At 43.6% G+C, this 21,304-nt stretch overlaps 1 protein-coding gene across 1 annotated transcript in view; it reads right to left on the bottom strand.

The window, feature by feature from the left end:
• The window catches only part of LBA1 (RNA helicase), a 42,247-nt gene that overhangs the window by 12,607 nt on the left and 8,336 nt on the right, over window positions 1-21,304 (bottom strand). Inside the window, exons 10-13 of the mRNA XM_087393942.1 lie at window positions 15,829-15,951; window positions 15,668-15,739; window positions 15,484-15,555; window positions 60-126 (exon numbers count right to left, since the gene is read on the bottom strand). Of these exons, the coding sequence (XP_087250068.1) occupies window positions 60-126; window positions 15,484-15,555; window positions 15,668-15,739; window positions 15,829-15,951 (334 nt within the window). The remainder of the gene's footprint in view (window positions 1-59; window positions 127-15,483; window positions 15,556-15,667; window positions 15,740-15,828; window positions 15,952-21,304) is intronic.

Genomic DNA, 21,304 nt, shown 5'->3' with positions numbered 1-21,304 from the left:
AGTACTTTTAAGGATCATCACTATATCAATAAAACCAATATATGCACGTTTCCACATACCTTGTTCGTCTTTCAACAGTTGTAACTTATGCAGCTCACTTTTGTCAGAAGTATCCAAATGTCTTACCTGCTTCCAGAAAGAATTTGCAATTAGAAATGCAGCCAGGAAATTGCGATGATGACATTTAAATCAATTATATTGGGAAAAAAATAGAAGAAATATGCATGTAGAACCTGCGTAATCCATCTACCAGTCACAATTTGAGAGCCCACCATTAGTGGTGCAACTTACAACATAACTATGTCTTAATTCCACTGTCCATATGGGTTCGGCACTAAATACATATTACATTGTATGATTGTTGCTTGCAGGGTGCTCAGAAAGCACTCACGGAAAAAGAAGAGCTAGAATGAAAATAGAGCGAATGAGGAAGAATGTGAGTGGGAGTCTTATATAAATTTCCCAGACGTCAACAGACAAACGTGTGAAAGGATCTTCTTTTGCAGACCTCTTACAAATATGGATGGAAACATCCCAAAAAAGAAAAAAAAAATCATGTTTCAGACTACCAACCAATGTATCAGAAGCTCTGCAGCATTGTGACAGTGGAAGAAAGACAAGTGTCATGATGCTCAAAACTTTAAAAGGTGGATAAGGGAAGGGGAAAAGGGGGGGGAGGGCGGATACGTGTTACCACGATGTAAATATCCTAAGTCAAAGTAAAATTGACCATTTATTTGATCATAATTAAAGAGTTTTATATGTGTTACTTACGGTCAAAGAGTTATTTTTTAATGGTCAAAGGATTGACTACGGTCAAAGATACTTGACTCCAGTCAAGTAAACCTGACTGCGGTCAGAGAGTGTTGACTTCGGTCAACAAGACTTGGCATGCGCCAAGAAGGGTTAACCCCGGTTAACCAAGATGTGCCAACTCCGGTTGGAGAGACTTGGCTATAATTAAGGCGCCTTGACCCTTGGTCAAAGCTCTTTAATTATAATCAAGAGATTTGACTCCGGTCAACCAGAGAAAATATATATATATTTATTTGTATATATATTTGTTTAGATGTGCACATGTGTTTAGTGGGGACGCCCACCGTGACCAGGATTAGTCCACAGTGTGTTATTTGCATGCAAAGCGCTAACAATTAATGGGTACCATGGTGGTGCGCTTTAATTAATTGTTGCAGGTACTAGGAAGGATTATTTTTCCTAAGCGAAATGGGAGCCTGACAAGCACCTAGGAGGCGGTTCGTGTGACCGAGAGCTTTGAAGACTCCAGAATGGCCCTTAGAGGCTTGTAATAGGTTTTAGTCTAGATTTTAGACAAGTGGCATGTTGCCAATTTGAATGGGGCTTGAAGCTCTTGTAAAAGGAAAAATTCTTTTCATGTTTTACAGGGAGAGACTTACGAGACAGCTTGAAGCTGAACTTCTGTATTGAATTTCTGAAATGAATAAAAGACCTTCGGGGGGGTCCAGCCCGACAATTTGTCCTGGGCCCTAGTGTATGTTCAGAGTGTATGTTCAGAGAGGAGGAGTGAGGGAGAGCCTTTGGAGAGTTATTTTCCGTCGTAGAAGTAAAGCCAAAGCTGTCTTTCACAGTCAGTTCGGTTTTAATACGCCTCCCGATGCATCACTCAGATCTCAGATCTCACACCTCTCCTGTGCACACAAGTGGTGGTTATGAAGAGACACACACGTGTCAAAGAATATACAGCAAAGTAGGCAGCAAAGGAATTTCTTAGAATGCTCCTTAGAGCGAGGACTCTAAAGGTACTCCACGTAGGTAGCCTAATGCTGGACTGTTCATGTGACATGGAGTGGGCGATAAGCACTATATATAGGTACTTTTGTGGCCTATATAACGCCGCACACTGCCTATCTTTTCAGTCCGGGAAGATGCATGCCTAAACAAAGGGAGAACACATGTCCATGATGGGATGTGCAAATCCATGTTAGGATTTGGAAATGCACGTGTCCATGAAGGGCTGTGCATGTTTGCTCGCGTCGGGACTGCTTTGGATGCCCAGGAAAAGGCTTTGACAGATTGGGATGAAGTGTGGGACTTGTCGGAGAGCCCACGGGATATGGCAGCCATGCTTGTAGATCATATATACCCCTAACTAATCCAAAGGTGCCAAGCCCCGATGTCTTCTTCATTCAAAATCTCATACGTGCGGCATCGACCCTAAAAGTATGCCACCTCCTCTCAATGACCCAATGCCCACACATCCCAAAAGACACTCCATCTTCTCCCTGAGAGAGCACTCACGAGGCATCCACCAAGGTCGGGCCATACTCTTTCATGTCTTGCTCTCTCACTGAGCTATCATATGGCCCCCGGCTCCAATTAAAAAAACTTGTCATGAAGATCTTACAAGCTAGTATTAAATCTTCAACGCTATCAACCCGTGGATGTGATACTACCATGTTGAGTCACATAGCACTTCAGAATCTCTGTGATGCAAGAGTCAATCAATCACCAACTCTTGATCACCACTACTGGCCAGGCCTCCCTTGGACCAACAGATGAACATCCAACTGTCCCCCTCATAAGCTAGGACCAGCCTAGATTTTAACACCCTACGTATATCACCTCCAATAAGAATTCACTTAGAAATCCTAAAATTACATTAGGATGCCTGAACCAAAGCCCCTAATGAGCACCTCTCACGAATGAACCCGGCAAAGCATCCTTTGGTGACTCCCCAGTCTCTGATACAAGTTCTCGAGATCGACCCCCTAGACCTCCAATGCCATGCAACTAAAGACTAATCCTTTGAGCTCTGACACCATGTCAAAGATAATAGGGCAGCATACACCTCACCGCCCTTTGCGGCGGGATGATGTTGTGGAGAGTGTCTCTCTGCGAGTGCGAGTGCGAGTGCGAGTGCGTGTACGAGTGCGTGTGCGTGTGCGAGTGCGAGTGCGAGTGCGAGTGCGAGTGCGTGTGCGTGTGCGTGTGCGTGTGCGTGTGCGTGTGCGTGTGCGTGTGCGTGTGCGTGTGCGTGTGCGTGTGCGTGTGCGTGTGCGTGTGCGTGTGCGTGTGCGTGTGCGTGTGAGAGAGAGAGTGTGTGTGTGTGGGTGGGTGGGTTGGGGGGGGGGGGGGGGGGGGCAGGCAAGGGGCGGCGGGGGGGCAGCAAGTAGGAGGAAGGAGGATAGGATTAGATGTCACATCAAAAGTGGTACAAGAGTGGAGGGCTTGGACTTATATAGTCCCTCCATTATACCCCCTAACCCTCACTAAAGTACCCCTACATTAACCCCTTTTTCCCCTTCATTACAGCCATAAAATTTTGCCCTCAAAATTACATGTACCGGCTGTCGCACAAGGGTGTGCCGAGACAGCGAAGTGCTGCTGATCAGCCTGGTCAAAGATAGGGGTACTTGGACAATGCCCTCCATCTGCCATGATTGTTCATCCTCTAGAAGTCCTTTCAATCTGATGAGCTACTCAACATATACCCTCTTGCGGAGTATTCAATCTCTGAAACCCACAATGCAGATATGATCCTCTTCATCCATAGGTGGCAGCTCTGGAAGTATGTTACACATGCATCTACAATTGGTTTCAGCAAAGACACATGAAACACATTGTGGATCCTGGAGGTGCTCAGTAGCTCCAATTGTTATGCTACCTCAACAATCTTGAGGATGATACTATAAGGGCCATAAATGAGTAAGCTTTGTGTTGGTATTAGCCCTCAATGAAGCATAATGAGATGTAAATGCACAAAATCCCCTTCCTTGAAACCAAGTTATCTCCTACGTTCATCTGCATATTACTTCTACTTGGCTTGGGCATCTTGCATATTCTTTTTAGCAAATTATAGAACAACTTCCATCCTCTCCAAGTCATTTCATGCTTGCTGCTTTTTCACAGCCAATTCTGCAATTGAGGAAGGCATTCCGCTTTGCACCCATACATTGCCTCAAATGGGCTCATGCCAATAGAGAGATGCTATTGTAGCAAAATTCAGAAAGTGCAAGCCACTTGTCCCACGACCTATGGGTGTCATGACTGAAATGCCTCAAGTGCTCATTTGTTCACCTTTTGGACTGATCATTCATCCCAGAATAGTATGTAGTGCTAGGATTGAGCAAAGTACCCACTGCTGTAAATAATTCCTGCCAAGAATGACCCATAAATTTGGCATCTCTATCACTGACAATTTCTTGAGGGAATCCGATGCTTGAATACCTTATCAATGAATCAACTGTGTAATATGTGTGTGCAATGTGCATTGTGTGCACAATATGGATATCTGAGAGCTCTTTTGAGAGAGAGTCTGAGAGCTTTTTTGAGAGACAGAGAGAGAGAGAGAGTCTGAAGACAATTATTTATGAAGTATATAGCCACGAGGACCGCAAAAGCCAATGGCGGGGGGAATTCCTGATATACTGGGTCATGCTTTGAACCCAGAAGAACGAGAATTGCTGCTATCATGGAATCAGGGTTGCTATAGCTAGTGATGATAATGGGCTTCATGGGCTTGCTCTTATATAGCACCAGTCGTAGTCAGACCCAATTGGGAGATCGACCTAGTCGGCCCAAAACGGCTGACTAGAGGTCAGTCCCGAAATAGGCCACCGACCACTCGTTAGAACCGTGGTGCAAAATAGAGCAAGTGACCTACGATTTTTGTTCATCGGCCCAGAGCCATCCGAGATCATCTGGAGCCCCAAACGGGCCCCGCAAGCCGAGAGTGTGGGTTGCCTCGAGAAATGCTCCATCTACCCTCAGTGCGGTCTGTCATGGGATGCCTTCCCGCACTTGCATGTAGCCTAGTTGGCAATGTGCCAACTCTATCTGAAGCCGTCCAGCCATCAGGCCACACATTGCCCCCATCTGGTGTCCAAACTAGGACCTACCGGATAGCCGAGCTACTCAAATGCCTTCTCCTCATATCGGGGGCTTACAAGTAGAGTTAGCTAGTTCCCATGTAGTTACACGAGAGTGGAGCATTGATATCTAACATGCACCACCTACAAAGGTGAACACATAACTAGAAGTGGATCTCCAGCTATCCACATGCCTTGCATAGTCTGACTCTGTGTACCCAAATACATGCATCTCTTGGGCAAAGTTAGAGACCAGCAAGCGCTAATTCTATTTGATCCAGGGGCTACTGATAATTTCATATCAGAGGATCTAGCCCTGAGGCTGGGAATAAAGACGGAAGAGCTAGGCAGGGCTTTGGATGCCGATCAAATGTTTTGTGGGAATCCTGTGCCAGTTACTCCCTTGATAGGGAAGCTCCGTCTTCATATTCAGAGTTATGTGGATCAGGAAGACTTCTTCATTTCTCCACTGAAACATTATGATGTAGTTTTGGGGATGCCTTGGTTTCACCGCAAGGCAGTGAAGTTGACTCTTCCTGAAAGAGTGCTGGAATTTGTACATAGGGGGAAAAATCAGCGTGTAATTGCCAGGAATAAAGGGGACACTATCCCCATTGTATCTGATGTTTCATGCGGTAAAGCAATAAAGTCTGCAATTTCTGCGTACATGGTGTTTGTAAAAGAAAAAGAGAATGATATGCATGCTGAAATGAATGATGCAAACAAAAATAAGTTCCAGTTTCTTGTAAACTTTAAAGATTGCTTTTCTGATGTTTTGCCAGGGGAGTTACCCCCAGAGAGACCAGAAGATCATCAGATAGAGTTAATGCCTGGTAGTGAGCCACCAAACAGACCCCCTTATAGAGTCAGTGCGACTCAGAGAGAGGAGATTATGGCTCAGGTACAAGACTTGCTGTCCAAAGGGTTGATTCAGCCCAGCTCGTCTCCTTTTTGTTCCCCTGTACTGTTAGTACAGAAGAAAGATGGTTCATTCCGTATGTGCGTCGATTATCGCGCACTGAATAAAATGACCATCAAGAATAGATTCCCTATTCCGCGTATTGATGATGTCTTGGATCAGCTAAATGGAGCTTCAGTTTTCAGCAGGATAGACTTAAAGAGTTTTATATGTGTTAATTACGGTCAAAGAGTTATTTTAATGGTCAAAGGATTGACTACGGTCAAAGATACTTGACTCTAGTCAAGTAAACCTGACTGCGGTCAGAGAGTGTTGACTTCGGTCAACAAGACTTGGCATGCGCCAAGAGGGTTAACCCCGGTTAACCAAGATGTGCCAACTCCGGTTGGAGAGACTTGGCTATAATTAAGGCGCCTTGACCCTTAGTCAAAGCTCTTTAATTATAATCAAGAGTGTTGACTCCGGTCAACCAGAGAAAATATATATTTATTTATTTGTATATATATTTGTTTAGATGTGCACATGTGTTCAGTGGGGACGCCCACCGTGACTAGGATTAGTCCACAGTGTGTTATTTGCATGCAAAGCGCTAACAATTAATGGGTACCATGGTGGTGCGCTTTAATTAATTGTTGCAGGTACTAGGAAGGATTATTTTTCCTAAGCGAAATGGGAGCCTGACAAGCACCTAGGAGGCGGTTCGTGTGACCGAGAGCTTTGAAGACTCCAGAATGGCCCTTAGAGGCTTGTAATAGGTTTTAGTCTAGATTTTAGACAAGTGGCATGTTGCCAATTTGAATGGGGCTTGAAGCTCTTGTAAAAGGAAAAATTCTTTTCATGTTTTAGGAGGAGACTTACGAGACAGCTCTAAGCTGAAGCTGAATTTCTGTAATAGATTTTTCTGAAATGAATAAAGACCTTCGGGGGGGTCCAGCCCGACAATTTGTCCTGGGCCCTAGTGTATGTTCAGAGAGAGGGAGTGAGGGAGAGCCTTTGAGGCATGTAGTTCCGTCGTCGACGTGAAGTTATTGCTGTTTTTTTTTTTCCCACTCTCAGTGCTGTTTCGTCAAGTATTGGTTGTATTGGTATCAGAGCCTTGGTTCGTTGTCTTTCAAGGCAGCGATGGTCTGAAGAAAAAAAAAAACGTGGGAACAGGATGAAGCAACTGCAACGAATGGCCGTCCCAAAAACTTGCATGAAGGCCGTGCTAATGGCGAAGGAAATACCTATGGGATGCTTCTAATGAAGATTTTATAGGTAACGTTAACCAAGAGTTGAGCCGGTTGCACAGGCGCTGAGGCCTCGTTGACTTCAAGGTGTAGACAGATTGAGGCGAGGCAGAGGCGTGATTCCAAAAAATCAGGCGGACATATGGCGATGGTGCGACGATAGACGCAAAAGGATTGTTCCGCCGTTGATTTCCTTGCGTGGGTGCTAGCTCCACGTAGAAGGTTTTGTGGGAATGTGCGTTGGAGATGCCCTGAACAGATAATTGCTTGACGCCTAATAGGGATAAAAGACGCCTTCACGCAAGCGCAGGTTTGTTGTTTGACAGAGATACCAACGGTGATGATCAAGGCCTTTACGCGAGAGGTTTGACAGAGATACCGACGGTGATGATCAGAGCGTTTTGACAAAGTGACACGTTGCAGCGTGGGGGATCTGTGCTGACGTGGCAGGCGCTGACGTGGTGGATGGAGGGATGGGTTGATGACGTGGCACTGACACGTGGCATCCAGCTCAGAGCTGACGTGGCATACTGACACGTGGCAGCCAGGCTGGTTGACCTGTGGTTAGTGAAACCCTGGTTAAGTTAACCGCAGTCAATTAACTCTGGTTAGTTGAACCAGTATATAGTTAGTTCAACTTTGGTCCAGTTAATCTGGCCTAACCAGACCAGTTTGGTTGGTGTAACCAGTCCAGTTAGTCTAGTTGCAGACTAACTAGACCAGAACCAGACAGTCGGTTAGAGTAACCAGTAGTTACTCATCTGGTTACTGTTTTCATTTTTTTTTTTTTTTAAAGAGACAGTTGCAGAGATAGTTTTGGCTATCAATTTTCTCCTGCCTGTCAGACTTTTACTGTCAGAAAAGTAGCAGAAAACCAGAGAAAAGCAGAGAAAACAGAGTTTTGCAGAAAAAGGAGCATGCATGCCTTTGAGCAGTAAAAAGAGGGAAAAACAGATGCCTTTTGAAGCCCTCTACAGCAGCCAGAAAAGGGCAATATAGTTGATAATGCTTTGGCAACTGTGTGGGTATATGCCTTAAACTGACAGCCAGTACTGGCATAGATTGTGAATGCAAAACACCTCTTGTTGAGGTACCTTTTCTGTTGGAAAAGCAAAGGTAGTGTGCATTAGCTACTTGCACAGTGTGAGAAAAAAAAAATCTGCAGATCTCAGAATATGGATCAATCACCTATCCAGTGGGATTCTCAAGATAGGGATGTGCATCCAAGACAGAGGAATGTGCCACAAACTCAACAAGAATTTGAACAAATGGTACGCACTCGTATACAAGAGCTGGAAAATCTTAAAAGGGATCCCAGGGCTCAGCATTTGTTTCCAGCAGAAGCTATGCCTAATCCAGTATATGACGTGCCAATGCCAGAGGCACACTCTCGTGTACAGTCTGAGAGAGAGAGATCTCATAGATCTCATAGGAGACGGTCCCATAGTAAAAAGAGATCGAGGCGTCATCACCGATCTCCTAGTTCATCACCGTCTACCTCGAGTTCGACTTCTGTGTCTTCTTCTTCCTTATCAGATAAACCATCCAGGAAAAGAAGGAAACACGAGAAGTCTGGGAAGAGAAAGTCTTCCAAAGCGACCAGGGAATTTAAAGAGGGAGGAAAATCTGTTAAGTTTATGACCTACAATGGACAGTATGGTCATACAGACAAAGCATTGCAGTTTATCAGACAGTTTGATGCTGCATTCGGTACTGAGAAATTTTCAGAATCCTCCAAGTTAAGAATGGTCAGCCTACACTTAACAGCAACGGCTAGTGCATGGTGGAGTGCACTGACCACAGATGGATCAGCCCCAAGAAAGTGGAAGGGCTTCAAGAAAGCCTTCTACCAGCAGTTCATGCCTAAACAGTTTAGAGACCATGTTCTTCAAGACTGGGACAGCTTGCACATGGATGCAGGAGATACAGTGGATGGGTACAACCAAAAGTTCTGGGATGCTTATTTGCAGGTTGCACCGTTCAAAAAGATCTCCAAAGGTACCCAGATGAGAAAGTACAGAGCAGGTCTCACTCCAAGAATTCAGGCAGTAGTGAATGCTTTGGGGGCAAAGAATATTCAAGATCTTATGCATTCAGCCTCAGTAGCGAGTCTTGTGCCGCTACAAGATCCATCTACAGTGCCATCCTTGCATGCAGGACGTGCTGATAAAAAGAAAACTGATTTTCAAAAATCAGAAAAGAAAGAGTCCCCTAAGGGTGAAAAGAAAGGGTTTCAGCCTCAGAAGCCGAGGGGTACTCAGTTCTCAAAGACCTATAAGGGCAAATCTCTATTTACCCCTGAACAGATAGCGGAATTCCGTAGAGATGGGAAATGCTTCAGGTGCGGTAAAGAGGGGCATGTGGCTGCCCAGTGCCCAGAAAAGCCTTCAACATCGAAGGGAAAAGAGGCAGAGAAGCCACGAGGACCGCAAAAGCCAATGGCGGGGGGAATTCCTGATATACTGGGTCATGCTTTGAACCCAGAAGAACGAGAATTGCTGCTATCATGGGGCAAAGTTAGAGACCAGCAAGCGCTAATTCTATTTGATCCAGGGGCTACTGATAATTTCATATCAGAGGATCTAGCCCTGAGGCTGGGAATAAAGACGGAAGAGCTAGGCAGGGCTTTGGATGCCGATCAAATGTTTTGTGGGAATCCTGTGCCAGTTACTCCCTTGATAGGGAAGCTCCGTCTTCATATTCAGAGTTATGTGGATCAGGAAGACTTCTTCATTTCTCCACTGAAACATTATGATGTAGTTTTGGGGATGCCTTGGTTTCACCGCAAGGCAGTGAAGTTGACTCTTCCTGAAAGAGTGCTGGAATTTGTACATAGGGGGAAAAATCAGCGTGTAATTGCCAGGAATAAAGGGGACACTATCCCCATTGTATCTGATGTTTCATGCGGTAAAGCAATAAAGTCTGCAATTTCTGCGTACATGGTGTTTGTAAAAGAAAAAGAGAATGATATGCATGCTGAAATGAATGATGCAGACAAAAATAAGTTCCAGTTTCTTGTAAACTTTAAAGATTGCTTTTCTGATGTTTTGCCAGGGGAGTTACCCCCAGAGAGACCAGAAGATCATCAGATAGAGTTAATGCCTGGTAGTGAGCCACCAAACAGACCCCCTTATAGAGTCAGTGCGACTCAGAGAGAGGAGATTATGGCTCAGGTACAAGACTTGCTGTCCAAAGGGTTGATTCAGCCCAGCTCGTCTCCTTTTTGTTCCCCTGTACTGTTAGTACAGAAGAAAGATGGTTCATTCCGTATGTGCGTCGATTATCGCGGACTGAATAAAATGACCATCAAGAATAGATTCCCTATTCCGCGTATTGATGATGTCTTGGATCAGCTAAATGGAGCTTCAGTTTTCAGCAGGATAGACTTAAAGAGTTTTATATGTGTTAATTACGGTCAAAGAGTTATTTTAATGGTCAAAGGATTGACTACGGTCAAAGATACTTGACTCTAGTCAAGTAAACCTGACTGCGGTCAGAGAGTGTTGACTTCGGTCAACAAGACTTGGCATGCGCCAAGAAGGGTTAACCCCGGTTAACCAAGATGTGCCAACTCCGGTTGGAGAGACTTGGCTATAATTAAGGCGCCTTGACCCTTAGTCAAAGCTCTTTAATTATAATCAAGAGTGTTGACTCCGGTCAACCAGAGAAAATATATATTTATTTATTTGTATATATATTTGTTTAGATGTGCACGTGTTCAGTGGGGACGCCCACCGTGACTAGGATTAGTCCACAGTGTGTTATTTGCATGCAAAGCGCTAACAATTAATGGGTACCATGGTGGTGCGCTTTAATTAATTGTTGCAGGTACTAGGAAGGATTATTTTTCCTAAGCGAAATGGGAGCCTGACAAGCACCTAGGAGGCGGTTCGTGTGACCGAGAGCTTTGAAGACTCCAGAATGGCCCTTAGAGGCTTGTAATAGGTTTTAGTCTAGATTTTAGACAAGTGGCATGTTGCCAATTTGAATGGGGCTTGAAGCTCTTGTAAAAGGAAAAATTCTTTTCATGTTTTAGGAGGAGACTTACGAGACAGCTCTAAGCTGAAGCTGAATTTCTGTAATAGATTTTCTGAAATGAATAAAGACCTTCGGGGGGGTCCAGCCCGACAATTTGTCCTGGGCCCTAGTGTATGTTCAGAGAGAGGGAGTGAGGGAGAGTCTTTGAGGCATGTAGTTCCGTCGTCGACGTGAAGTTATTGCTGTTTTTTTTTTTCCCACTCTCAGTGCTGTTTCGTCAAGTATTGGTTGTATATATTATATATATAACTTCTATAAAATAAGTATTTTTAGGCGTTTCTAGACGAAACGCCTGTAAAAATCTAGAAACGTTTCTAGAAACGTCTCTTGTGACACTGATCGAGAGCCAAGGCTCTTCTCATCTTATATGGCATATCACAAGATGTGCCGTTGAAGGTTCCTTGGGAGCAGATTCTGGTGATATGGGATGCTCATGGGCTGATGGGAGTCTAAACACTAGCCTGCGTGCTCAAGGGTGCCTGGGAGTGTTGGGTGTGGGAAGCAATGGGAAACCGAGTGGAATGCAAGGGAGCAAACAACAAGCTGAAGCAAACGTGAGTACTTGCAAATGGATAATGAAAAAGTACAAAGGGGTGGCCTATATGGCCCTGAAGCCAACCATATGATTGACCAATGGAGTCAACCTAAGGGTAGACTGAGTCCTAAGGCTAGCCTACAAGGCCATACCAAGGCTAGAGCAACGGTCAACTGGAGACATATAGTTGTCCTATGTTCCCACGGAGGACAATTTAGCAATCTCTTCATAAAGGCTCTACCACGGACCATGTTTGAGGCTTTTCAACATGCCTTATACTTAGCACCATTTGTTACGTGATTTGATCTCCCTATACTGTCATAGGTTGCTATATCCATCTTGGACGAATATGTGCAACCATAATATAGTTTCCACGTATACATGAGATGTATCTAGGATACTTCAGCCATACCATGGAGAGAGGTATGTTAGCAATTAGCCCTGGTATGGCCTTGTAGGCTAGCCTTAGGACTCAGTCAATTCTTAGGTTGACTTCACTGGTCAAACAGATGGTTGACTTCGGGGCCATATAGGCCACCCCTTTGCACTTTTTCATTATCCATTTGCAAGTACTCACGTTTGCTTCAGCTTGTTGTTTGCTCCCTTGCATTCCACTCCGTTTCCATTGCCTCCCGCACTGAACAAGGAGGTGAGTTCGCCTGCTATTTGTCTTCTTGTTACTGCTGATTGCCTTCTTGTTACTGCTGATTGCATTATCATCTGTGTTGACAGTTAGATCCTTGAGCGGAATCTACAGCTCGTGTGTTGCAAAACTTGTTTGCTAGCCCTTCATGCCAAAACAACATCCACACATTGCAAGGAGCATGGAAGATGTGAGAAACAAAGTTCTATTCTTTTCATTGGCTGACCTTTAGCATACAAATTCACCGTGTGCTAGAACTAAGTACACAATCATATGCACTAAATTCCCTTTTATTTGCCACTATTTTATTCCATTTAAGCATCTGGAGCAAAAGCATAGCTAAACGTGAATTGAATCTCGATTGTGTTCATTTTTTAAAATTTTTGGGTCTTTATTAGTAGCCACAAATACCTGGAAAGCCTAGACCTCTCTTTTCTATTTGAAAACGATGCATCAGTCGCAATGTTCTTGAATTACTGCAACTTGGAGGATTACAATTTTCTAATCACATTTGTTATTATAAATTTGGGGATTTTGTTATCAAAAGTCCCTTATTGATTTGAATTGAAACACACACACATACATACATACATACATACAAATTTGGGGATTTTGTTATCAAAAGTCCCTTATTGATTTGAATTGAAACATACATACATACATACAGACATACATACATACATACATACATATATATATATATAAACCATGCATTTGGATTTTGCTTATTTACAGCAAACAATAGAGTTAAACAAAGAGGAATCGAGCTGTAATGGGTCTGTGAGACTCCTCTACAGGTCTCAGGAAGAGAAGGAAGCCTCACAAACTGGTGAAACGCAGGGTGAAGCCTCATGAATTACACCTGTGGCATTTATGGCCAAGAAGCTAGACACTAAGTTCAGCATAAGCTCGGTATGATCCTAATGGTCAATCAGAGCGTATGAATCATTGGAATATATGTTTCAGGCATGTGTTTCATTGAGACAGCATGACTCAGAAGAATACCATACATAAGTAGAGTTTGCTTTCACCAGCGACTCAGCATATGGCCATTAAGATAAGTCCATTCATGTTGTCGTAGACTCTCTAGAACATATTCTAACAAGGCTATAATATCCTGATCATTCTCTCCCTCCTAATCAGAGAAGGGCTGGGAGAACAACTTTGGAAAACGGCTATGAGGGAATTGACAGCCTCCCACGTGTTGTCCTGATTTAAATGATTTTTCCCCTTTGACAAACGGCTCTAGACAGTCATATTCCTAAGTCCATGTTCCCTATCATCCATCATGGCTTCAGGAACATAATTGGATAAATCTTTACGTCTCACAAGCTCTTGGTCAAAACTAAACTATCTCCTGTACCCATTATCTATTTTAGTCGATCAACATGAAAAATTGTATCAGGCAACCATAATCTGTATAGAATTCATGTATAGGCCATAACATCTCGGGGACATTTTGTAAACTTTTCTTGTTCCTTTTTTCATTAAATATGTATGTAAACTTTTCCAGTCTTCATTACTTGTAAAAATTCCAGGAAACCTTGAACAAGGTAGGGTTGGCTAGCATAGTCACCTCCCAACTCTAGGTTCCCATCTATTCGATTGGCACTAAAATGTATGAGGTCTTAGCTTAGGGTGTTGCGACTGCCCTGCCCATCAAGTTTGCAGTCCACATGGTAATATTAAGGAGTAGCCTTGAGCTTAAAATTCAAAAAAGTATTGATCAAAGGCATATTTTTGGCGCCTTTCAGGGCAGGAATGCAATCCTAAGGGAAATTTTGATCTGATACATTCAAGCTAGTCAGTGAAGCCTCAGAAAGCACTGCACCATATGCTTCAAGAGTTCTTTCCAACTCTGACATTTCTTTCACACTAGACATGTTGCAGATTAAGCTCTGTCAGTGTCCTGGGTAAGGATGTACCTAGATGAGTCCAGGAACATGCCCAAACTCATCCTCTAAAACACAATATAGTGCAGTTTCGATCTTATGATAGTCACTCATAAGGTTGAAAACCATAACTCCATCACGCATAGCAGGGACTAACTACTATGACAGACGTCATCAGAGCCCAACAGCGGGTGTAGACCATAGTATAGACATATGCTCTCACACATACAAATCCACACACCCACACATACTTGAGCATCCATTTATACAAAGTCTTTGTACTGAGTTTTTGTCGGCACTCCGGAGGTGAAGGGCAGACTCTGCCATGATGAAGGCTAGCCTAAAGGAGAAGGCTAATCAAAAGTAGTCCAAAATCTCTTCATTCAAGCTACAACTGCTTGCGAAGACTAAATGATTTCATTTTAGTCTCTCCCAGACGAGCATCTAAATCTAGCTGATAAGGGCAATGCACCACTTAAGATAGATCATAGAAAGAATTATCACAAAACCAGCAGGCCGCAACGTGGACGAAAACTTCACAAGGTGAAGTCTGCATGTCCTGGGTAAGGATGGGTTACTCCACTCAGGGACCACCCTTCTGTCCATCTAGGCCATATGGAGCATAGCACTAGACCCGGTTAAGGACTACACCATGCCTTCACCTCTCATGGACTTAATCTGACCCATGCCCTCACGAGACAAACTCAGACGGTACTCTAGTATGGGCAGCTCAGGTGGCAGGTTAGATGTACAAGACCTTCTAGGGCTGCAAGCTGGCCATATGCATGCCTACTTTTGATATGTATGTAGGGTACAGCATTCTCCCCTTCACTCAAGCACATCTGAACCTTCAGACAAGGCAATCAAAAAGGTAACCATCACGTTAACCCTGAATAAGTAAGCAAATGGCCCCTCTCGTGGCTGAGCAGGAGATTTCTTCGTTGGTAAAAGGCCCCTTGAGTCCCCCTGCAGGACAAGATGCCGACAGTGCTTCCATCAAAGATTAGGCAGATTCTTTCATGAGAGTATGCCTACATAAGAGAAGGTCACTACTTCTTCCTTCTCAAACTCAACCTTCAGTGGTCAAGGTGTAGTGGTGGTCTTTCCTTTGTTGGTCTTGCTGTTTCTTGCTTAACAGACATACAAAGGAAACGATGCTCTTGATTAATTTTTCTTTGAAGGGCTGCTGATAGCCAGTTGAACCTAACATAAGGTGCATGGAAGAAAGGGAAATGTGTATGGGTGTGTGCATGCACTTAAAATGTAATATGCCCATTTTGCTAAACAATTGAGACTTTTGATGATGACAAGCACCACGCTTCTAGCTTTTATAAGTTTAAATCATTGAGAAAGTCGTAGGCAAGAGATAAAAGCAAGGACCTGGTAATGCAATGTCAGATGCTCAACAGGAGAGCTAACTGCCTCTCGAGACTTTGCACATAGCCTGACAACCTAATCACCTCGCAAAAAACGTATTCAACACATTAGTCAACAAACACGAGAGTGATCAGGGCAATAAATGAAAGTCCACCATCAGTCCTCAACAATAGCATGCAATATTTACCTTCAGGCCTGTAGCACTGATCTTCTCTGCCAGTTGGTCAACAGCAACATTACTTGGAGCGCAAACAAGCACCTTCAACAAAATTTCAACTCCACAAACTTCAGCAATTCCAACAAAGCCAACAGAAGGCCTCAAAAAAAGACCAAAAGCAAATACATTACCTGACCCTGGCCTTGCTTAGCAAGATGATAAACAATAGCTGCAGAAGTGACAGTCTTGCCAGTTCCAGGAGGTCCCTGAATCAGACTAACCGGCTTTTGCAGTACACTTTTGACAGCATAAACCTGCAGCAGCACAAATTATAAAAAGTTGTAAAACTAGCCATCAGCAACCTTTGTTGTCAATGAGCTCTAAATATAACCAATCATATGCAAAATCTGCCATTTTTACATTGAAAAGTATGTAAACAGTGGACTATTTGAATATAAATCTAACAAACACACCCAACTCATCGTGTACAAATAATCTAACTCAGATGACAGAGAAACCTAGGAGGACACAAAAATTTTCATTAAACAAAGCTCATGAGAAAGCATTTTGGACCACATTACATCCATAACGTGCTTAAACCTTTACATACTAGCTGAAGCTTCAAACATAGCTGTTAAATGCATAATACTTTTGACCATGATTCTTTCTAAAATGCCACCGAATACTTTAGCATTGATAATCCTCTAGAGATGATGGATGGTACACAATAAATTCAGATAATCCGGATCCCTTTCACCGAGGCGACCACCCACAAGGAAACCACAACTAAAGTATCCAGCCTCAGGTTTCAAGGGTACACATCCAAAAACACCCACTGGGTACTAAAACATTTTTCAAATCCTACTTTATAGCTTCTCAGGACGTATAAAGCTATCGGCTAGTGTTGATAATTTTATATCTTAGGAGCCTTTCTAAGGGTTAACTAATATGCATACTGGATCAAGAATGCAAGCGATAGCCTTCAAAATCCAAAGTTTAAAGAATATGAGCTCAATTATGAAATTTATGAGAAGGAATTGCTTGTTATAGGTCAGTTGTATTCCTTTCTCAACCCTAGTGGTGGAATAGATAGACATTTGTGAAAGGGTATGCCTTTCAATGCACTTCTCCTTACAGCATTGTATTGTATAGTATGTATAAGCCAGGCCTCATTGTATGGATCACTCTCATAACAAAATCAAAATCCAAACAGCCTCTAAAATCCACTCTAATTAAGGTCCAAACTAAGCTTTTGAGGCCTTTAGGTGAGGAGGAAATATCCTTTGATCTACAAAGGATATTTCCTTTCTTTTATATGAGCTAGGCCTCCAACTAGCCTAACCAAACCCTAACCAAAAGTTGGTTTGGATATCCTTGTTGGAAATTAGATGGTCACCTTCCTATCTGTGAGCCCCCATATGAGGAGAGCATGGGGGAGGTGGACCAGGGTAGGATGGGGCTGCCACCTGGGTAGCACATTGGCTTGCCATGTGGGCAGCAATCACTACAGAAAATTAGGGAAACGGGGCTGCCACATAAGCAGCACATAGACTGCCATGTGGGCAGCACATCTAGAAAGTACCTGGCAGTTTGAAACTCCCTTAGAGGACAGAAGTGGTACGGAATGGCCAAGTGTCTGTCAGAAGTAGATCTGCACAGTAAGTCACCTTGGAACAAATTCCAAATCAACCCAGGACCTTGCAGGAATTGCTGTTGACACATGGCACATGTGTACGGGCTGCTGTAGACAGTTGTACGGAAGCTTTGGAGGCTGGAGATGATCAGGAGCAGGTCCAGATTCACGCAGGAAATTGAGCCATATAAAAGGAGAGCCTCCTTGGCACATTAACCATCCATTTCAGGAGCAGATTGGTGCACAGAGCCTGCCTTAAGGTCCTACAAAGCAGCAAGGGAGGTGGCTATTGGCAGAGATCCAAAGCTAAAAGGTGTCTTCATCATTGGCTGTCCACGGAGCAGCAGGAAGACAGATAGAAGGGGGATCTTGTGCCTCACGATACTGCCTTCTGGCTATCCGGAGGATCAGCCTGAAGGTGTGTTTGTGACAGCTTTTGTTTATGTACAGGGGTTCACATCTAGATAGCACTATGCTACTAGAGGGTGAGCCTAGATATTCTGCTGGTTCTGTATCTTTCTTGTGCATTGTCCATTTACTTGCTGCACATCTACACTAAGTGCACACTAAGGAATCAAGTCTACCGTTGTGTGACTTCCTGAGCTACATCAATTAACTATGGGGTCAGCTTCGCTGCATTGTTATTCCCTAACAATCCTAACTTAACCTAACCAAACATCCCGCAGATTAAACTAACCTCAGTTACTTAGACTGGCTATAGTTAGTAGGTTGAAAGAGTTGGGTTACACTAATTGCCATATGGCAATCACATGCACTCCACGTAGCCATCTCCGTCACAACTCCTCACCCACCCTTCAAGAATACACAATAGATCCATCACAAGACTACATTCACAGGGGAAGATCATCGTGCTTCTTAATTTGCAGGCTCTTGCAGATTTTGGAGAATCAGAAGTTCCAAACAGTAGGTTAGCAAACAACTGAGAGACCTCCTCCAAACTTTCACGACATGCTCTCATGACCATTGCACAACTCTCTTTGATTATGAGTCCAACGGACCCATGAGCTCTACACGATGAACTTGCAAACTTGCAGTTCATGACTTAATAAACTTTCACAAGTTCTATATATACCTTTGTAAGACTAGAATAAGTCCAATCATACAAATTTAGAAATTTTGTTGTTCTAAACCATCACAGCAATTTCATGAATCACACTCAGCGTTTATAGCTACCCTTGCTTCTACTATCACAGCCTTAATGACAAAAGTCCGCGAATATGACCAAAATCACACAAACGACAAATACGCATTGTAGCAACACACAACTTCGATGTAGAAAGAACCATACGTTAAGGAGTGCACGACTTTCTTGAGAATGCATCCAACTGACCTGCAAGCTTTGAGACACGCTGAACTTGCAGTTCATTGGGAACTGCTCAAGAACTCTCCATGTATTCCAACAAACTTTGGGAAAGGATCTTTCAAAGCTTTGATTTAGAAAGAACCATAGATTTAGCGAATGCACAACTCTATTGGAGGATGAGTCAAATCGACCCGCGAGCTCTAAGACAGCTCTACAAGAGTTCACAACTTCCCCCGAACTCCAATGAGCTTGCAATTCATTGGGAACTCTTCATTCTCTCTCTCTCTCTCTCTCTCTCTCTCTCTCTCTCTCTCTCTCTCTCTCTCTCTATATATATATATATATATATATATATACAAGAGTTCACAACTTCCCCCGAACTCCAATGAGCTTGCAATTCATTGGGAACTCTTCACTCTCTCTCTCTCTCTCTCTCTCTCTCTCTCTCTCTCTCTCTCTCTCTCTCTATATATATATATATATATATATATTGTAAGACTAGAATATGTCTCCAATCTTCATGTATCCAATAAGCTTTAAGAAACCATCTCTCTCTCTCTACTTCGAGCTCCATATACCTAGATGAATCCAAGAACACTCCCAAACTCATCCTCTAAAAACAAAACATAGTGCAGTTTCAATCTCATGATAGTCACTCATAAGGTTGAAAACCATAAACTCCATCATGCATAGCACGGACCAGCTACTATGACATCCCCAATGACATCATCAATGCACAACAGTGGGTGTAGACCATAGTATAAAAATATGCTCTCACACATACAAATCCACACACCCACACATACTTGAGCATCCATTTATACAAAGTCTTCGTACTGAGTTTCTATCATCACTCTGTGTTAGAAATCTAGCATGGTATCATCCTAAGTTAGAACATCAGGGAAGACTACATGAGAGATGAAGCAAACACTGAAAGATGTGAGATATATTCCATAGATGTGACCCCTGAATATATAGGGCCAAGTACAAGACCATGAGCAAGAGTGCTTATGGGATAATTGTAGAGGTGCCACATGGCACACACTCAAGACACAAAGACTCAACTGAGACTAGACAAATGTAGACTAGGGAAATAGTACACCTAGTGTGCACTTATCTCCAACACCCTCCTTAAGTGGACACTAGGAGGAAGACAGAAAGACAAGATTAGAAGACAGACATAAAGACCTATAGACTGAGAGACAAGACATAAGACATGACAGACAAAGATCCTGAGACACCCTCCTCAAGTGATATCCTCATATGGGTCCACAAGGGTAGGTACAAAAGTGGATCATAGACAGACAAAGAGAGAGACAATCAGCCAGTAGAGTGGTCCCACAGAGAGAGAGACTGTCAGATAGACATGAGAGAGTCTGACAAATAGAAGATAAATGGGGACATAGACAGAAAATGCCAAGAGAATGTGGGAAGCTAATCCACGAAAGATAGGCATATAGACTGATAGACAGAGTGTCAAAGACATATGACTGTAGATCACACTGATAGACACAAGACTGAGAGACTGACTGATTGTAGAAGACAGACAGAGAGATGGACCTTGACTAATAATCCCTCCTCAAGGGCAATCCTCCTGTTAGAGTGAGTAATGCAGGGGGGCCTCTTGGGTAGGTACAAAGATGAGTCCATGTAGACAAGTAGACATGACATTACCCCATGATCTACATCATCGGTGATCATTGGTGGTAGATAGCATGAAAGCATAGACAAATATGAGAGATGGGAAGGTCTTACCATACTTGGCAGTGTCTAATCCCGTACAAGAGAGAGAACAATTAAGAATAGAACTGAAATATTGCAGCATAAGAAGATAATCCATTTTGTTTTTGCCTCAGGTCTTCCACCTTTGCAGGGGTAACCCGAGAGAGAGACAGCTGCAAATCGAGATTGCTACAGATAGAAAGAGATGAAGTACAAAAGCCACGATACCCGGAGGGAGACAAAGAGAGCAGAGATGCAGAATTTTGGGGTAGATCTTCGTGGGCAGCTGCTGGAGAAGTGCAGCAACTGAAGGTGCAGCAACTGAAGAGGTAGACGGGCAGAATGCAGAAGAAGTTGCGGCCTGTTGAAGAGGTGGCGCACAGCATTTGAAGAGGTAGACTCGAACAACACCATAGAGATCCTCCGCAGCAGCAAGAGGGGAAGAGACGGGGCAGGCAGAAGCGGCCAGATATGGCGGGGCTGTCAGAAAATGGAACAGATGTTGGGCAGAATGGCGGGGCAGAAGTGCGTGCAGCTGAAGAGGTAGGCGGCGGCCAGCAGTAGGAGCAAATGTCGAGGCAGAGCCAAACTAATGGCGGGCAGTAGCAGAAGAGGTGCGTGCAGCAGCAATGGCGGGGCAGACATCGGAGAAGAGACGGCCAGCAGGAGCGTAGAAGAGGGCGATGCAGACAGAGATGGTGGACCAAAGGCTGAAAGAAGATGCGTAGACGATGCTAGGGTTCCAGCAGAGTGAGAGGAGAGGAGAGGAGAGGAGAGGGATCTTCATGGCTCTGATACCATGTTAGAAATCTAGCATGGTATCATCCTAAGTTAGAACATCAGGGAAGACTGCATGAGAGATGAAGCAAACACTGAAAGATGTGAGATATATTCCATAGATGTGACCCCTGAATATATAGGGCCAAGTACAAGACCATGAGCAAGAGTGCTTATGGGATAATTGTAGAGGTGCCACATGGCACACACT

Source organism: Dipteris shenzhenensis, chromosome 22 (assembly GCF_047967505.1).
Source record: "Dipteris shenzhenensis isolate YYH24624 ecotype China chromosome 22, Dip_SZ_1.0, whole genome shotgun sequence".
Classification (NCBI taxonomy): Eukaryota; Viridiplantae; Streptophyta; class Polypodiopsida; order Gleicheniales; family Dipteridaceae; genus Dipteris; species Dipteris shenzhenensis.
The sequence above is the reverse complement of the archived record's forward strand: the minus strand, read 5'-3'. Positions and strand labels throughout refer to the sequence as shown.